General features: G+C 44.9%; 1 protein-coding gene across 2 annotated transcripts; it reads left to right on the forward strand.

Moving 5' to 3' along the window:
* The first annotated feature begins 1,247 nt into the window (after nt 1-1,247).
* Spo11 (SPO11 initiator of meiotic double stranded breaks) lies at nt 1,248-15,368 on the forward strand. 2 transcript variants are annotated; one of them, XM_028893800.2, is made up of 13 exons: nt 1,248-1,425; nt 3,586-3,699; nt 5,509-5,597; nt 5,988-6,054; nt 6,422-6,530; nt 6,897-6,983; nt 7,807-7,843; nt 8,134-8,243; nt 10,102-10,201; nt 10,583-10,620; nt 11,208-11,284; nt 13,970-14,081; nt 14,900-15,368. In XM_028893800.2, exons 1-13 carry the CDS (start codon nt 1,295-1,297, stop codon nt 15,017-15,019), a joined length of 1,191 nt encoding a protein of 396 aa, XP_028749633.1. In that variant the 5' UTR covers nt 1,248-1,294; the 3' UTR covers nt 15,020-15,368. The 2 variants fall into 2 exon arrangements, with proteins under 2 accessions (XP_028749633.1, XP_028749634.1); XM_028893801.2 differs by lacking the exon at nt 3,586-3,699.
* Nucleotides 15,369-19,036: the final 3,668 nt, after the last annotated feature.

Here is a 19,036-nt window from a genome sequence, read left to right on the forward strand (position 1 = left end):
TTCCAGTCAACTTAACTGAGGGTTCACCTGTTTACACTCGGTCCCTGCCTCTCCATGGACTGTGAGCTTCCTGAGCACAGAGACCTAGCTTCCCCATTCCTCAGTAAGCAGTACTGCTTAGCACAGGGGAGGCAACAGGAAGCAATCACTGTGATAGCAATAAAGAAAGACCTTTAACACAAGACCTGTGTGCAGAGACACATGCACACCGGCAATTATCAGTGTGGACCAGAAGAGTCTGTTATTTCTGCTCAGAAACCAATTTGAATTAAAAAAAAAAAAAAAAAAAAAAAAAAAAAAAAAAAAAAACCTGGCCAGTGGGGCCTGGAGTCAGATGGCTCTGGGGTCCCGTTCATGCACCATGATTCAAGCCCCCATGTCCCAGTGTTTCGTCTCATCCCACTCTCTCCTGTTTGGTCCTGAGAGTCAAGGGTCTTTCCCAGAGCCTCCGAAATCTGCCTTCTGCTCTAGAAGGCTCAAGGAGAACAGAGCAAGAAATGGCTAGCCCGGTCTGCAAGGAGAGGAAGCCATATTCACTCTAAATCTTTAGGAAGGAAATCCCATTTTCAGATAAACATTTTGTATTTTAAAGGGTTCATTTCTTTTTAAAAATGATTTTATTTCTTTATGTGTGTGTACCACATGCATGCAGGAACACACATCTAGATGCCAGAGGGCATGAAGTCCCACTGAACTGGAACTCTAGTTATGAGTCACGTGATGTGGGGTCTAAGAACTGAAGCTAGGCTTTCTGCGGGTGCATTAAGGTTCTTAAGGGCTGAGCTTTCTCTCGAGCCCTGCAACGACTTTTTAAATAAAAGCAAGTCCCAAACATTGTTTGGATGATAGTAAAACCTTTCACCCCAGCACTCCGGAGGTGGAGGCAGGAGGACGTGGTGCGGAGGAGGGAAAGCAGGCCTCCATCAAAGCAGGCAAGAGTGCTCCCACTCACCCATATCCCCAGCCAGGTCCACGACCGACCGTGCTAGAGAAAAGCTGCAAATATCATTTCCCCCAAATGGCTCCTCCCCGGGGGGGGGGGTTCGCAAATGTTATCTCCCGTAAGTTATCAGGCCGAGGACACCTCGGCCCCACTGGTCCTTGAGGCCAGCTGGAGTTGCACCTGAGCTCCATTCCCCGCAGGTAGGGTCCCAACCGCCTCAAGGCCCACGCGCCTGCGCACTCCGCTTAGCGGGCTGCTCGGCGGGGCCGCGGGGCGGGGCGCATGCGCAGCCAGAGCGCGGGAAGGCTCGCGGGTGCGGGAGGCCTGAGAGCGGCTGCTGTGTCCGCCATCATGGCGTTCGCGCCTGTGGGGCCCGAGGCCTCGTTTTTCGACGCCCTGGATCGGCACAGGGCTTCCCTGCTGGCCGTGGTGAAGAGAGGTGCGGGGGAGAGCCCTCCCGGGGCCACCCGCGCGGCCTCTAGGTACAGCAGCCCGCGGGCGGTGGAAGGCCCACGCCGGAGCCCCGGAACCGGCCTCCCACAGCGCCCCCTGCCTGTAACGCCTGGTTTGCACGTTTGGGCGCTGGGGACCACTTCCCCGGACACACCAGCTGTTTCTAGAACGTTCCGGAGCATCCCTCCAGCCTAGTTCCTAGTTTCTCCATTGATATCCCTTCTAGGCAGAGAGTCTGAGATTTTACCTGGCTTTATGTTTTATCTTTAAATTTTTTTTTTTTTTTTTTTTTTTTTTACGAAAGCCAGGCGTGGCAGCACAGGCCTTTAATCCCCAGCACTCTGGAGGCAGAGGCAGGGGGATCTCTGTCTCGAAATAACGAAACAAAACGAAGTATGAAATTATGTTTTGGGGGTTTTGGTGAGGTTGATGAGAAAAGTGTAAAGCATTTGCGCTCTAAACTAGTGGGTTTCTCAGATATAGCAAGCTTATCAATATTATAAGTGACTTACTTACTTACTTACTTATTTATTTATTTATTTTGGTTTTTCGAGACAGGGTTTTTCTGTGTAGCTTTGGAGCCTGTCCTGGAACTCACTCTGTAGCCCAGGCTGGCCTCGAACTCACAGAGATCCGCCTGCCTCTGCCTCCTGAGTGCTGGGATTAAAGGCGTGCGCCCACCACTGCCCAGCTATAAGTGATTTATAATAAGACATTTTTCTTGACCTCTAGGTAACACATATACCTATGTTAAGTAATCAACTACAGAAAATGCATTTATATGATTCAGATTTCCTCATTTTTCTTGTTTATCACCAGTTTGCATCTTAAACACATTACTTTTATTTTTAAGCCCAAGCCAGCTACCCAAAACCTCACAAGCAAACAAATTTTGCAAAAGGGTTAGTTTGTGGGAGAATTTAAAAGAGAGAAAGAGATGGTGGGAATCCCTGTTAAGAACAAAGATTGGTCTCATTATATCTTAATTTATTTTCAGTATTATTCTCAAACTGTTCTAAGTTTTGAAAAAATAACATCATTAGTCTTTACTCTATTAGAACACACTAAATGTTTTAAAATATATTTTCTGATTTTTTTTTTCAGTGAAAACATTGAAGAAGGTGTGGACATTAAAACTCAACATTTTGCCCGTCCCCTATGTTTGACTTGGCTTCCCTTCCTAGATAATATCCCAGTGTTACTTAGAGTGACAGTTTTTGAACTTGATGGTTTGTGAAATTAGCAGCCAGCTGACAGAAAACTGAGTTCAGTCTTGATATTTTGTAAAGTGGGATGACTTAAGTGGCCAGGTCAACCATTTAGTACAGAATTCACAATTTATCCCTTTCCTGGTAGTGATTAAATTTTTTTCCCTTTGAATCACTAAAATTAAAAATGGTTAATTTTTAAGGCATGAGATCAATTAGGGCAGTATGCTACAAGCAGCTGTGTTCATGTACGTGCGTGCATGCGTGCATGTCAAAGCCCGCCTCACATCATCCTCAGTTAAAACATTTAACAATAGTATTTCAAGCTAAGTCTGTATTGAAGTTCAGTGACATTGAAGTAAGTTAATTGTGAGCAAATAAAAATGCATTTGTAAGTTATACTAGCTCATTGTTAATGCATAAGGGTTATTTAAGAGATGAATTTACAGGCAAATCTAATGTCTCTGTAAGTAACCCCTGTAAGAGCAGTTGTCTGAATGCCTGCTGAGTCAGAATTTAGTAAGAGAGATGGTTATTGACATGTATTCCCAAGGCTTAAGAAAAAAAGGAAGAAACAAAAGGGAGGTATGGTGGCCAACACCTGTAATCCTAGCACTCAGGAGACCAAGGCAGGGTTGTGGGTTTGAGGCCATCCTGGACTTCAGGGTTAGTTCCAGGCTAGCCTCAGCTACCTTATGAGACCTTGACTCCAAAAGCAAGACAAAACAACAAAAATCTAATGAAATGAAGTTGTGCTAGGCGGTTTGGTGGTACATGCCTTTAATCTCAGCACTCAGGTGGCAGAGGCAGGTGGATCTCTGTGAGTTCGAGGCCAGCCTGGTCTACAGAGTGAGTTCTAGGACAGCCAGGGGTACACAGAGAAACCTTGTCTCGAGAGAGGGGAAAAAAGTTGTCTTTGTATTGATCTGGGAAATATTACATGCTATATAAAATTAAATCACGGTGTGTTTATTGTTTCAGTTCTGAGGTTCTTACAGCTATAGAAAATATTATTCAAGACATAATCAAAAGCTTGGCAAGAAATGAAGTGCCTGTCTTCACAATAGACAACAGATCAAGCTGGGAAAACATAATGTGGGCATTTTGCAATTCTATTTTCTACATTTTAAAAAGATGTGTGTGCTTGCATATGTGTGTGTGTGTGTGTGAATGTGCATGCGTGTATGTGTGTGTATGCACCTGAATGTACACGTGCATGTGGGTGCCCATGGAAGCCAAAAGAGAGTGTCAGATTCCCTGGAGCTGGAGTTACAGACATTTGTAAGCCACCTGGTATGGGTGCTGAGAACTGAATTCCAGTCCTCTGTAAGAGCAGGAAGCACTCTTAACTGCCCAGCCATCTCTCCAGCCCCTGAAGTTTTATTTTATTGTTTCATTTATCCATTTATCTATTTATCCATTTATTTATTTATTCATTCGTTTGTTTGTTTGTTTGAGAGAGGATCTTACTATAAGGGTCAGCTGGCCTGGAACTCACAGGTTAATGTCAAATTCACAGAGATCTGCCTGCCTCTACCTCCCGAGTGCTGGTATTAAAGATATGTGCCAACATGCCTGGTCCCTGCAGTTTTATTTTAAAATGCAGTATCTATGTTGTTATTTCAATTTGTTTCAGAGTTATAGTCAGATGTCATTCTTTTTATCCTGTCCCATAAAAATTAGCAGGTTTACGAAATCCATGCTCCACAGAAGGGCTGTGTGAACTGGAAGTCAGTGTGAAAGATGAGGAGGCCAAGAAAGGACTAGCAACCAGAACTGCACTGAGGAAGGGGTGGCCCAAAGTCTGTCTGCCCTTGCTCAAAACAGCAAGTGTAGAGCCACACTCCTCAACACTGGGGAAGCACCCTGGTGAGGCTGTCTTTCACTCCTCGAAAGCAAGCCATTGCTCAGGCAGCTGCAGTCAGTGCTGACATGCAGACCATGGTGCGAGCATCTGGCACACAGCACAGGGATAAAGCTCAGTGGTCCTTGCTGACTGCTGCTTGGTCTGGCGGCTTTATCCAAATTCTCCAGCCTAGTGAAAAAGTTTAACCTTTGTAGCCTGCCTGTACAGCCTTTTCTACCAATCCACAAAAAGTTCTCAGAGTTTGTGAAAGTTACAGATGAATGGGACTAGGGGAGATTTACAAATCAATAAAATTAGCATAAGATGTATACTTGGGAAATGTGTTTTGAAAGATGGATTTCATATAGCTTCAAAGCAGTTGCCATGTGGTGCCTGGTGCCTTCTGCCATCCTTAGGAGAGCCTGAGAGGTTCACTTTCACTTTGTGGGTAAATTGAAACAAAATATTTCAAAAATTATTATTAAATTGAACCAAATTATTAACTGAGAATGAATAATGGCAAAATGAGTAAAATACATATTAGCAAAACGTGTAAGTATTCCATATACACTCTCTTCCCAGAAAAAAAAACTACTCATATGCTCCATACTAAAAGGTGTTTAGCTTAAACCTGAGCTAGTCACCTGTTAACTTCCTGCAGCAATTTGAACTTTTGGGTTCCTAAGCTCCAGTGCCCACAGAGAAGAAATGTGGGAGATGGCTGAGTTGGCTGAAATGCTCTGCTGTATAGCAGGATCATCAGTGTGAGGCTACCCAGAACCCTCATAAAAGCAAACTCTGGCATATGCCTGTAATCCCAGGGCCGGGAGGTGGAGACAGGTGGATCCCTGGGGCTCACAGACCAGTCTGTGGCGACTAGTGAGCTCCAGAACGATGAGACAGAGATTGTCTCACAAAACCAGATGGGTGGTCCCTACAGAACACTTCTCAAGGTCGACCTCTGGCCTCTGTACATGTGTACATGATAAGCAGGTCACAGCAAGTGTGTGTTCAGGAATTAAGTCTTTCTCATTTTGTTCCTGTGTTTTGAACAACAGGTTTGAAGACTCTGTTGGCCTTCAGATGATACCTCAGTGTACCACAAGAAAAGTCAAAAGCGATTCACCAAAATCAGTTAAAAAATTTGGTAAGTTGCTCTTCCGTGGCATTGAGTAGTCAATAGTAAATGAGTTAGTTATTTCTAGAGCTTAGCTGTTTCTAGTTGAGTGTCTTCACGTGTTCTTTAACTTGTTCTTAAAATAAATTTCTAGACTTTTCATGGTCAGTAACATTGGAAGCACACAGTCAAAGTCAGCGTGTTCTAGGTTCATGTTCAGAGGAAATTACTCTGATTTGCTACCCAGAAAGCACATGATTTTACAGTTATTCTTTACCTAACCCTCCTCTTTTGGAAAGATAAAGTTTAAAGCATAAAGTTTGTTTATACACAAACAAAGGATACAATTAAAATTTATGATAATAGTATTTTTCAAATTAGTGAGAGAGAGAAGTAAATTGTTTATGTCTTATTTTCCAGCTCTAATTCTGAAAATATTGTCCATGATTTATAAATTAGTACAGAGCAACACTTACGCAACCAAGAGGTAAATATATTGTTATGGCAAATTCATCTTCAAAAAATGCTGTGTGAGACTGAGTTAAATTAACTGTTTGAATTTTAATGTGTATGTGTGTTTTGCCTGCATGTGTGTCTATATACCACACACCTGGTGTCTGAAGAAACTAGAAGATAGTGTCAGTTCCCCTGGAGCTGGAGTTACAGATATTTGTCCTCTGGAAGAGCAGCCATCTCTCCAGCCCCCATTAACTTTTAAAACATGCTTTATGGTAATAAGCAGCCCTCCTTGTGTGCTGTGTTTCTTGCAGTAAATGTCCCCCACAGAGTACTCTATGCTTGTCACAGTCCCAGAACATGTGGCTCATTCAGATGTTGACCTGACGTTTTCACAGAGACATCTACTACACTGACAGCCAGTTTTTTGGGAACCAAGCTGCAGTGGACAACATTATAGATGACATTTCCTGTATGCTGAAAGTGCCCAGGAGGAGCCTGCATGTGGTGAGCTACTCTAAGAACAAAACACTGCCACAAAACAAAATGGTAGCTGCCCTTAGTCCCAGAGCAGAGGCAGAGGCAGGCAGGTTAGCCAGAGTGTACTCTGCCCCCTTTTCTTGTCATTTGATAGGATATTTTCTCAACATAACCTTAATCTGTTTCCAATGTGTTCCTTTGGTCAAATGGACCAAAACAGGAACCTTTTCAGATATTTTTATTTCCTGAATACCCTTACATGCTTTCTCCTCCACCTCCGCCTAGATTCTGATCTAAGATAAAATACAAATGTCTTAAGAGGTGAGCATGAGGAGAGGCTTGCATCAATGAGTATATTAATGGAGATGGTTTCAAATACCTTATTTTTTCCAGTTATCTACATCCAAGGGATTGATTGCTGGCAACCTGAGATACATGGAGGAGGATGGTACCCGAGTGCAGTGTACCTGCAATGCCACGGTGAGCATCCTTCCATCTCACCGGCTCAGCGCCGCACAACCCTTCCCATTTGGAACTGGATTTCATTCCTTGCTTTATTGTGTAATTTCAGAAACAAGGTAAAAAGTTATTTATAATTGTGTGAATGTGAGTAGGGTGTGTGTGGGTGTGTGTGTGTGCGCGCTAACAGGTGCATATGTGCCACAGCACAAGTGTGGAGGTCAGATGACCACTGTTAAAAATGGCTCCCTCCTTCCACTATAGGTTCATGGGATCAAACAAGTCATCAGGCCTGTGTGGCAAGTACTCTTACCCACTGATCCATCTTGCTGGCCCCAGGGATTTTAAAATATAACTGATGAGTGAACAGTTGTGTGCTTTAGCACACAGTTTTCAAATATGCTAATTGTCATATTGAAATAAACAGACACACATTCTCTTTTAAAATGTACTGATATTTCCAAATGGCTTTGGCATGGCCTTTTTGGCATGGCCTCTTACACAATCTGTGTGGCTCTGAAATGAACACATTTCATCCCAAACCCCTTGCTGATGCTGCACTAGAGCATCGGGGTGGGTGGTCTGATGCTCCCATCAGGACAGGGCACAGTAGTGCTGCTGAGGCCCTGCATCAGGACCCTTGCCTTCCTCACGTCTGCTTAAGCCATAGCTGTGCTGGGGAAGCCAAGTGGGTCCTGTGTCTGCTTTCCTCACTGAGCGGCAGTCTCTAGACTACCCGTCCAAGAAAGATGAAAGCTTACCATTGTGAAATATAAAGTGCAGTTACACTTACTTTTTAGTTAGCTTACAAACTGCTTGGTTTGTTTTTGTCTTTCTAACTTAGGCTACTGCTGTGCCATCTAACATCCAAGGGATCCGGAGTATCCTTCAGTGGTAAAACTGTTTAAACTGCAATGCTCCTTCAAAGAGCTTTGTCTTCCTGTTGTGTAACAAACAGAGGCCATAGAGACAAGTAGCCACAGTGGCTTGCTAGGGCTCTCCCTGTGAAGTGGAGACAGGCCCCGTGGGCCCGGGTGAATGTAGGTATTGGGAGGTAAAATGAGAAAGTTTTCCCCGTAGCTGCCTTTGAGTCACAGTACGCAGTGCTGCAGTGGAGTGGGTGTCTAAGCTTGGACGCTGTGACTGTAGTTTCTCAGCCTTAGCACCACAGATCTGATCACAGATGCAAAGTTTCTGTTAATAGTAGAGAAGGATGCAACATTTCAGCGGCTCCTGGATGACAACTTCTGCAGCAGAATGTCCCCATGCATCATGGTCACGGTAGGATATCTGCCTCACTTCACCACTGTGGTGCCTGGAAACAGAGCCCCAGCAACATCTGTGCACCATGTCTCTGTATATACCATGTCCCTGTATATATCATGCCAATATAATGCATCATCTAGTATCCCAGAGCAGAAGTGTCCACAGTGTTTATTTCAACATTCTTAAACCCAACCCAGGTTCAGATGAGGGTCTCTGTTCTTAAATAGTTGCCCCCAACAGGCTTTGTTTTCTTGCTGCTCTGTGTCTCCCTCACACTTTCCTGCCGCAGAGTTTCTCCAGGGCTGTGGGCAGCTGCTGGTGCTTGCTGTTTTTCACAAGAGTTTGTATCCGGGTGATTCACTGGTTCAGGCTAACGGTGCTTGCCCTTTTCAAACACATGGGCAGGAACAGTGAGGAACACAGGGGGTTGTGACAGCAGTGGATCTACAGGATGGCTCGTTAAAAGGATGGCTCACTCAGCCAGCAACAGCTAGCCCAGAGATGCAACAGGCAGGGTGACTGAGGCAACATGTGTCCTTCTCAAAGTTCTGCAGCCTGGGGCCAAGACTAGTGTGTTAGCTTATTCCCTGTCTGCTAAGAGCAGACCGTTGCTTGGTTGCTAAGAAGCCGTCTTCTCATTGAGTATTCACATGGAAGAAAATAAGAGCAAGACAGAGACAGGGAAAAAGCCTTTCTGGGGTCCTTTACATTCTCATTCCATCCAGGGGAGTCTGTCCTTCTGTTCTTGATCCCAAAGCCTTACCTCCTGAGCCTTCACATGAATTTATGAGGGACAGAAGTATTAGTCCATTGTGGGCAGTTAGCATCCTGTGGTATGGTCATGTTTTGAGAAATCATAAGAACTGGCTGCAGGAGGGAAGAAAGCTTGGGGTCCACACAGATGGGGGCTGCAGAGTAAGAGGATGCTTCAGGAACCCCTCTTCTGGGACCTCTCCACAGCCTGCCTTTACATAGCTGTAGAAAATCCACTCCTTGGAGAAGAGAGCAGTTTACAGTGCTGTGGTTTATTAGAGTGACCAGAAGTGCAGCCTTAGCATAGCCAGAAGAGAGTCTGATGGGGGGTGTCGGGCAGCTGGGGGAGCCTTGTAGGCCTGGTCAGTCTCATAGCATCCTGACTTGGAGCAAAAAGATAGGCTGACAGGAGGCTTTGCATATTAGGGTTTATGTGGCAGCCTGTGGGTCAGATGGCTTCTTGGGAGGTTTGGGCTTATCACAGTGTGAGGATGGTGGGGGCAGGGACTGAACGAAGGATACTTCAGAAGGACTAGGTGACTCCTGAGTGTGGCTCTGACCTGTGGCGCCTTAGCGCAGCATCACTACTAAGAGCCATAAGACAGACACAAGCACTCAGCTCTTTATGAGAGAAGTTTCAAGTGTGATTTTGGCATGGACTCTTGGGGCCATGGCAGGAAATTCTGGTGGCGTCTGCTTGGGTGAAAGAGCCAAGAGGTGATATAGAAGATGAAGACTGACAATATGTAGGTGTCTGGTCGATCTTTCCTTGCATTATATGGGTCCCAGTGATTGAGCTCAGGTCATCAGGCTTTATATGTGGAGGCATCTCACTGTGCCTCACTATGCCCCTTGAAATAACACTGCGGTGAGCACCTTTATTGGTTCTGTTCCTGATGAAATGTTGCCTGGGGGCGGGGTCTTCAGACAGGCATCCTGGAAGCAGAGGTGTGAACAGATGTGGCTCTTCTTGTTGAACACTGTCCATTTTCCTTACTGACAGCACTGGACTCCCCCACCTGGAAGTCAGGGTGGGGTCTCACTTGTCAGTGTTGATGAAATACAGGCAGAATGTGGCCAGATCCTCTACAGCCTCAATGCCTGTGTTGTCTGCTTTCAGGGAAAGGGCATTCCCGATCTGAACACAAGGCTCCTGGTGAAGAAGCTGTGGGACACATTTCACATTCCTGTTTTCACTTTGGTAGATGCTGATCCCCATGGTAATCTCTCCTGGACTATTTTGGACAACAATCGTGACTAAGTCATATTTGTGATTATGTTTTTCTGCTCTTAGAACATTTGTACAGTGTATTGTATGGGCCAGGGGATAGCTCAGTGGTATGGTACTTGCCTAGCATGCATAATGTCCTAGGTTCAATCTCCAGCATGGTAATCAGTAAAGAAATAAATCAAAGGTACTATTAATATAGTCAAGTTAAAGACTGTAATCATTTAAGGCCATGTTTAACATATGAAACTGAGAATGTAATTTTTCGTTGGTAATGTCCACAGAATTAAAGATTTTAGATGTTAGGTGGAATTTGAGAGTGCAGATTCCCTAGCTGTGACCCGAGTCTAATCTTAAAGCTCCCTCTCAACAGGCATCGAGATAATGTGCATCTATAAGTACGGTTCCATGGTGAGTACAGAGAAGCGCAGCTGCCCCTCTCCACCACACCTGTGTTCCATTCGCCGGGGTCGACTTACACCCTAGTAAGGCAGTTCTCCAGCATGTCCCAGGGGCAATGGTGACCTCTGGAGAGCCGGTCTGTGCTTCAGTGTTGTGAGCCCAGCCCCTGGCATGGGCAACGGAGGGTCGAGCTATGTGCAAGTGGCACAGCCGTCCTGTCTGATCTGCTCCGAAGAGCATCAGTGAGACCATAAGTGTCACATGCAGCTTCCAGTTTTGACTTTGCCACTGTGACTCCCACAATGAGAGAAGGGGAAACATCAAGTCCACACTGGAGCCTATGGTACCCAAATTCCACTCTTGAAAACCTGGAGAGCCACAAGTCCTGGTTCCCCCAAACCTACTGAACCTGCATCTCCAAATGAGCCGGAAGCCCAGCCAAGTTCACAGCAGAGGGGTGGCAGAGCAGGGAGGGAGGTAGTGAGTTCAAGCCAGAGATTAACAAAGCAGTGGTCCAGAGCACCTCACCCTGATGCCAGAATAGAAAGCCAGGACCTTGTCCAGCTCATCTGACACACTTCTGCTCTTTATCTCAGTCCATGTCTTTTGAAGCCCACAGTCTCACCGTCCCAACTATCAGATGGCTTGGTCTCCTCCCTTCTGATATTAAAAGGTAAGAAGTCTCACTGCACTGTGTTTGACATGCCTGACATCACTAGAAAAGCACTTGCTGTCTGTAGCTATACAGTAAATTTCTTGGGGTCTCTGTTATTTATATAGTTAATGAAGGCCAAGCATGATGGTGCACACCTTTAATATCAGCACTTGGGAGACAGAGGCAGGCAGGCCTCTGTGGGTTCAAGATCAGCCTTGTCTATATAGTGAGTTCCAGGACAGTCAGCACTACTACATAAAGAGGCCCTGTCTCAAAACACAAAAAAAACAAAACAAAACAAAAACCCAATGACCTTAGTTAATTTCAGTTTCAGCTAGCCACAATTATTTTTACAATTATGGTTAGACCCTTGTGCAAGTTTTTTGTATTTGAAAGACTAATTCATGGAGAGGCATGGCAACATACTTGTAATCCTGTGCTCAGGGGATTGAGCCAGAGGCCAGTCTGAGCTCCGGGGTGAGGCTCTGTCTGCCTCACAGACACAGATAATAAGTGTGAGGCCTGGGATGGAATTAAACATCAGTCCTGATCTTGAACATTCTAACTCCATAGAGTGACCACATCTTAATATCAGAGTTTGGGAACTGCTAACACTTGAAGTTAAGAGTCATTTGAGGCAGGGCAGTCCTAGGTGGCTGGTGATTTTCTGCCCACAGCTATGACCTTTCCTGAGAAACCTCAAGGTCCTCAACTGTTCCTTTGTCATCCGGTTTTTGCATACAACACAAAGTGATCACTTTTTTGTTGTTGTTACCAATAAATACATTTCTCTCCTGTGACCTCATGGTGACAGTTCCTTCTCCTGAATTTCAATTTCAGGCAATCCCTCACAGCTGTTCTGCCGAGATTGTTGGTGACAAGCAGATCAAAGGGTCCTCTGATAATTAAACCTTTCCCCGAATCTTACACAGTCTCTGAGGATTCCCAGAGACTTGGTGGGTCAAAGCATGTGTGTGTGTTTGAGGCTTTCCCTGCCTTCAATAAGGTCCTTGAGTGTTCTCCGTGGAGAGTGAGCCACCTGGCCCTCAGCATGGGGGACTACTGCTTTTCAACTACTGTAAAAATATCTAATTATATGAATACTGGAGGGTATGAACATGTGAGCACAGGTACTCACAGAGGACTGAAACCTTGGAACCCTTGAGCTGGAGTTACAGGCAGTTGTGAGCTATTTAGCGAGGATGCTGTAATCAAACTTGGGTCCTCTGCAAGAACAGTATATACTCTTAACCACGGACCCATCCCTCCAGTGTAGTTGGAAGTTTTTCTGTGTCCTGCCCAGTCCCGCAGCCACTCAGACCCAAATAAACATACAGAGGCTTATATTCTTTTCAAACTATGACCATGGCAAGCTTCTTCTTGCTAGCTAGCTCTTACATCTTAAACTAACCCATTTCTATAAATGTATACCTTGCCACATGGTTTGTGGCTTACGGTATCTTTACATCTTGCTTCTCCTGGCGGCAGCTGGCAATGTCTGCTTCACTCTCCTTTCTCCTCCCACTGTCTCTCTTGGATTTTCCCTCCTGGCTCCATCCTGCCCTGCCATAGGCCAATGCAGCTTTATTTATCAACCAATCAGAGCAACACATATTCACAGCATACAGAAAGACATCCCACAGCACGTCCAACCCCTCAAATACCCTCTTGCTATTCTCCTTTTCCTGTGAGAGGAACTTGAGTGTGTGTGTAGGATTTCCTGGGGCAGTGGGCTGTCTTGGGTGTAGATGCTTATTTTCCAAATATGGGGACCATGAAGCTATGGATTGAGCAGGAAGGAAACCTAGCCCTGGAGTTTTGAATGCTTCCATAGAAGGAAGCAGAGTTTATACCAATGCAGTTATTTGTCATGGCCACAATCCCTTCAAGTGACCCCTTTGCACAAACACAGATTTGGGACAAGGACCCTGAAGGCTTTTAAGGCAGAGGTCTCGGTGGAATTCGAGCTGTGCTCATAACCCCCTCTGGTGTACTCAGACAGCGACAGACAGACAGATCCAGACGGATACAGGGTCAAAGGAACGAGGCTGCAATCAGCAGCACTAGACTCCCTTCGCTCGGCCAGCCAGGAACTGCCACTGCAGATGCCCACAATTATGGTGATACCGAGGACAGCTCAGGAAATTAGAGTTTACCTGGACACCTTGGATTTGTGACTTCAAGAGCAGATTATACCTAAACCCAGATCTCTCTACTGTTTTCAGACTTCAAACTAGATAAGTGTGCATGTCAAATAAGAAAGCAAAGGTCTGCATCCTCAGTGCTGAGAGTCAAGCGCTTAGTAGGCGCCTGAGTCCTGATTTCTCAGTGTCAGCCACTGGCCATGGCTGCTGGGGCTCACAGCTGCAGGGCAGAAATCTGTGGCTTGTTCACACTAGCTCTGCTCAGTGTACCTGACACCGTGCTTTGTTTAACAGCCACTTTCTGCCATCTGTTGTCATCTCCCAAAGGTGAGGAGGGGGAGGAAGGACAGAACCTGTTTCTATGACAACACAAACTTCTACTTTGAACTTGAAAACTCCCTGGCCTATATCACAGAGCCCCAGAAGCTGGGGTTGGGGAGGAACACGGGACTGATTTTCTCACTTGTTTTTCTTAGTTTGTTGACATAACAACATAAGTGCAGGCATAAATAGAGGAACATTCTGTTTTTACTGATCACTCCAATCAAATTTTTTCCAGGTTAAATATACCTAAGGATAGTTTGATTCCGCTGACAAAGCATGACCAGGTGAAACTGGACAGTATCCTGAGGAGGCCTTATATTACCTACCAGCCCTTCTGGAGAAAAGAGGTAGATGGTGTGTTTCTATAAAAGGCAAATGCTATGTGTTTCCTTTCTTCTCATTGTAGTGGTAGCTGCTCACACAATACTTTCAGCACATCCTTGAACATGTTTAATTTTTATCACTGTTACTGATTTTTAATTAATGTTTTCAGTTAGTGTACAAGATAATGGGTTTTATTATGGCATTTCATGCATATATATCATGGTACTTTGTTCATATTTCCCCCCACCCCCACAGGTCATCCCTGCTGCAGGTCCCATTCCAAACCCAACATGGTCATCCTTCTGTTTTCACACATCCCCACATGTTTACCCAGAGTCCACATGTACGAGAGAAGACATGCAGCATTTTGTCTCTTCCTCCTCCGTTGCCTGTTCTTGGTCTTCCTCCCCAACACAGTCCCTCTCCTACGTTCATGTCCTACCTGTGCATATTTAAGTCTAGATTCTGTCCATGGAAGAAAGCATGCACTTTGTCCTTCTGAGTCTGACTGATTTCCTGACAGTCTACGTAGCCAACAACGGATGCTGCCAGTGTAGTTTGTCAATAACAGTCTGTTGAAGCTTTATCACAGACAGTGCCAATAGAGGAGGTCAGCAGGGGGGGACACCTGCCTTTCCCCACGGTTGTGTCACTTGATCAGTGATGGCTGCACAGCTAATGGGATAAGAAAGAAAGAAAGTGTAAAAGCCCCAAAACAAAAGCACTCTAGTGGTGAGGCCTGACCTTACAGTCTTGACCAGTAGCCACTCTAGATGCTCTAGCAGGCCTGAAGACTACCTAGCCTGGGGTTCCTGACAGATGCTGGTTAACCTTCCTGCAGATGGAAATGATGGCGGACTCTAAGATGAAGGCAGAGATCCAAGCCTTGACTTTCCTGTCATCAGACTATCTTTCCAGAGTGTACCTCCCCAACAAGCTGAGGTTTGGAGGATGGATATAAGATCAGAGTCAGGTGGTGTATACTTCCCAGAGCTTTCCATCAGCTTGTTTGAACTGCAAACACTGGGTGAAGGAGTACCTAGTCTTAATTCTGCAACAGTAAAAGTAATTTTATGTTAATATGTTTGTCAAAGCAAACTCCATAATGCCCTTTAGACTGTTTGATCTTCTGTAAAGACAGATTCTTATTCTAGAGCAATTATAAAATAATTTATTTAATTTTTAAATTTTATTAGAAAAACTGTTGCATATGAACGTCTATAAAAATACCTACTTCTGCTGGGTGGTGGTTGTGCATGCCTTTAATCACAGCACTCAGGAGGCAAAGGCAGGGGGATCTCTGAGTTCAAGGCCATCCTGGTCTACAGAGTGAGTTTTAGGACAGCCAGAGCTACACAGAGAAACCCTGTCTTGAAAAATCTTGAAAAAAATGACTTCTTGTAACATAGCTAATATAGTTGTGAAGTATCTCACTAGCACCAAAAATAGCAGTCGAAACTCAGAGGTTGTAAAGGAATTACATGGCATTTTTTTTCCTTGTACTTTCTTTTGCTTCATGGTATGGGGAACTTGCCCTGTTAATGTACCTATGAAACTAGTAAAGTTTATTGTAAACAAATCTTGAGTTGGTGTATGTCCCGTGCCTTGCTTTACTCAATTCCAGTGTGCTTTTTTTACCCATACCACTGTGTCTGAACCTGCTTCCCGGCCACACAGTGTAGGCCATAGCTGGGCATCTGGATTCCTCTTTGTTCCCTGAGTACAAGATTGACTGCAATGAGGCTTCTCTTACAGTAGGCTGTGCTCTGACCTCCTCTAGCTCTACCTTCATTTTGTCAGAGGTAACCTTTATGGTCTCAGTGCATCTCTAAGGGAGCAGAAGCTTCAACTGTCCACAAGTCTGCACACTTCCCGAAGGATATAAGCGTTGCTTAGTTTATAAGGCTCAGCAGCAGCTGATGTAACAGGACCAGCTCTGCAAGTGTGTGCATGCTGCCACTGGGTACACATGATCTCACTTCATTCTCCCAGTAATGACTCCATAGTTTACAGGTGAGAGCTCTGAGAGTGTTACTTCTCCATAGCCACAAGAGTATCAGGAGACAATAATACCAACTACCTCGGTGGACAGATGACAGAATATGCAGGGGCTACAGAGAAACGGAGAAGGCAGCCCTTGTTCAGAGTTAAGAATTCCAAGACAGCAGCAACAGAGAATTCAACTGAGCGGGTCCCTCCTAAGTACTCGAGTCGCATAGCCACCACACCGGCCCACCTAAGAACTTGTAGTAAAAAACTCATGACCCCACTTGTCAGATGAGGGAATGAAGGCCCAGGGGCGTTGAATAACTGACTGTCCTGTGTCCACAGACTAGTAATCAGTGGAGTCTGGACTTCACCTGGAGGGGCTGGAGACGGCTGGGGACATAGAATGTGCTTCCCATGTGTTCTGCATGCACACTGCCAGGGGAAGGTCTAAGCCATGTGCTAAATCAAGGCCCTGATGTCATACCTATGGCGTTAAGATGGCCCCTGAACATATAGGACACTGAAAATTTTGTTTCAAGAGCATTTTAATATGTTGTTGATTTGTCTTCCTTGTGTGACTGATCAAAAATTATTTAAAGCTTTTGTAAATTACTAATGTTTTCCTTAAATTTATACACAATACTAACATGCAATAATGTCACTGAATTTTGACAAGCTGAAAAAGAAAATACAAGTTAGAAATATGTTTAGCCCACAGAATGTCTGAGTTAGGCTATATTGTCAAAATGGGAGGGAAATACAAGATTACAGGAGTCATGAAAATTTGGAAATAAACTTAAAAATAGCTTGCCTATCCATTCAGTTCATCTAATTAAATTATCTGAAGTTTATGACTGGAAATTTTCTTAGAATAATTTTCTATTCTTTCGGAAATTAAGTGGAAGAGCAGCCACACTGAAGTTGGCTCTGCTACCCACCTTTATTGGATGCAGATGAGAAACTGGTGCTACAGTTTTGGGAACCATCTAGAATTCTAGCTCACAAGATTTGCTTTCAGAAACGATTACTGCACAACAGCTCTTTCAAATGGCAGCTGGCAACAGACAATGCCCTCAAGGTACCGTCATCTCCTGGACCCATGTGGAAGAACACAGGACTGGAATCTGTTTGGAGTTAGGGTGAGCAGGAAAGAGTACCACAAAATATGTCCTGAGAATCATGGTTTGTCCTTAAGGGCTCCTAACAACCCTCATTTAAAAAAAAAAAAAAACTGTAACATCCCATTTTCTGGGAAATTGAACTGTCGTTATTGGTGATGCTAAGTGATTTCAGAAGTCATAGTTTCATAGGGGTTAGGAAGAAGCAGTGCACATTGTACAAAAACAGGGCAAATCCTCTAGGATGTCCCTCATGGTTTCTTTTAGGCCTCCTGGTTGACTGTCAGAGTGAGGCCAGTATCTGTCAGGTGCTGCTGGAGAGAACAGACACTCTGAAAACCAGGGCACATGTGTACATCAGTGCTGATGCTGGGTGTCTGCAGAAGGCAGTGTGGAGCAACACTGACTGACTTCTGTCCCTAAATGGGCTGTCTGGGAGATGTGACCACAGCCCCCAGGACAAGCCAAGGCTGCCCCCTGCTGGCAAATGTTTGCTGGGTACCCAAATCCTTCCACTCTTTTGAGTGGGAATTTCCTTAAAATTATTTTCAAGTCACTTTTAAAAGGACTAGATGGAAAAGTGTAAGACTCATAAAAAGAAGACGTGGGGAGCAGGAGGAACTCTGGTGAGTACTTCTGAGGCCCCATGGGCTAACTTGTTCTGGGTACCCCCACTTCCAAGAGTTTGTACTTGGCGGCCAAAACTGCTAGCAAACCTTAAGCCAACCTATGAGAACTTTCCAATTAAAAATGTCAAAATTAAGTATCATTTAAGTTGAAAAAACTAAACTTATAGACACATCCAGTCTCTTGAAGTGTACTATAAACTGCAATCTGTCCTGAGTTTTCTCCTGAAACTTCACCAATGTGGGTGATAGTCACAGCCAAAATTTTAGTATTTGGATTTTTATGTGAGGTTTTTCTTTTTGCTTTTCTTTTTGTTTTATTTTGTTTTTCCTAGACAGGGTTTCCCTGTGTAGACCTGGCTGTCCTGGAATTCACTCTGTAGACCAGGCTGGCCTCAAACTCAGAGGTCTGCCTGCCTCTGCCTCCCGAGTGCTGGGATTGAAGGCTTTATGTGAGTTTTTACCCATACTGAGTACATAGATGACTGATCTCCCTGTGGTGTTTAGGCTAGGGAAGAGGCAATACTGCCTCTCGTGTGCAGCCAGGCTGTGAGGTTCCCCTCACTCACTGCCTCTGGGCTGGGGGGGGGGGGGACACATCCTCATCTCTGTCTCACAGTCACGATGAGGGAGGGCAATAATGACAGAGTCCTTCAGACCGTTGTGAGGATGAAGTGGCTTATTCACATAAAGTATGTGTCTGCATAAAATAGGTTAGAAACAGACACAGAATGTGAGCTGCTGTGTTTGGGTAAACCACTGCTGTTGCTGTACTGATGGGATGTGCAACAGCAGCCAGTCCATTATATCCTCTAAACAGCAGGGTTCTCTCAGACCCGCCCTGGACATGTTGGATCTACATTTACAAAATGCCATGAGTCTAAAGCTCTAAGAGAAGGCCATGGGGCAAGTGGACCCAGGACATACACAGCAGCCTCGCAGTGCTAAGCAGCATGTGGTGAGCAGCAGACTTTGAGGACACTGGAGCCAGACCTGTGCTTCACAGTCAGCAGCCTGTGAGACAAAGGGCTGGAGAGGCCGATGTTAGGGAACGTAAGGGTGGGGGAGAAAGATGACATCTCCACTTGATGTGATTCCCCACATTGTCTGAGAGATCATTAATAACTATCTGGAGCTGGCTCCATAGACTGCAAAATCCCATGTCTTAGTCAGTGGTTTTATTGCTGTGATAAACACTATCACCAAAGCAACTTGGGGAGGACAGGGTATACTTGGCTTCTGCTT

This window comes from Peromyscus leucopus, chromosome 4 (assembly GCF_004664715.2).
Source record: "Peromyscus leucopus breed LL Stock chromosome 4, UCI_PerLeu_2.1, whole genome shotgun sequence".
NCBI lineage: Eukaryota > Metazoa > Chordata > Mammalia > Rodentia > Cricetidae > Peromyscus > Peromyscus leucopus.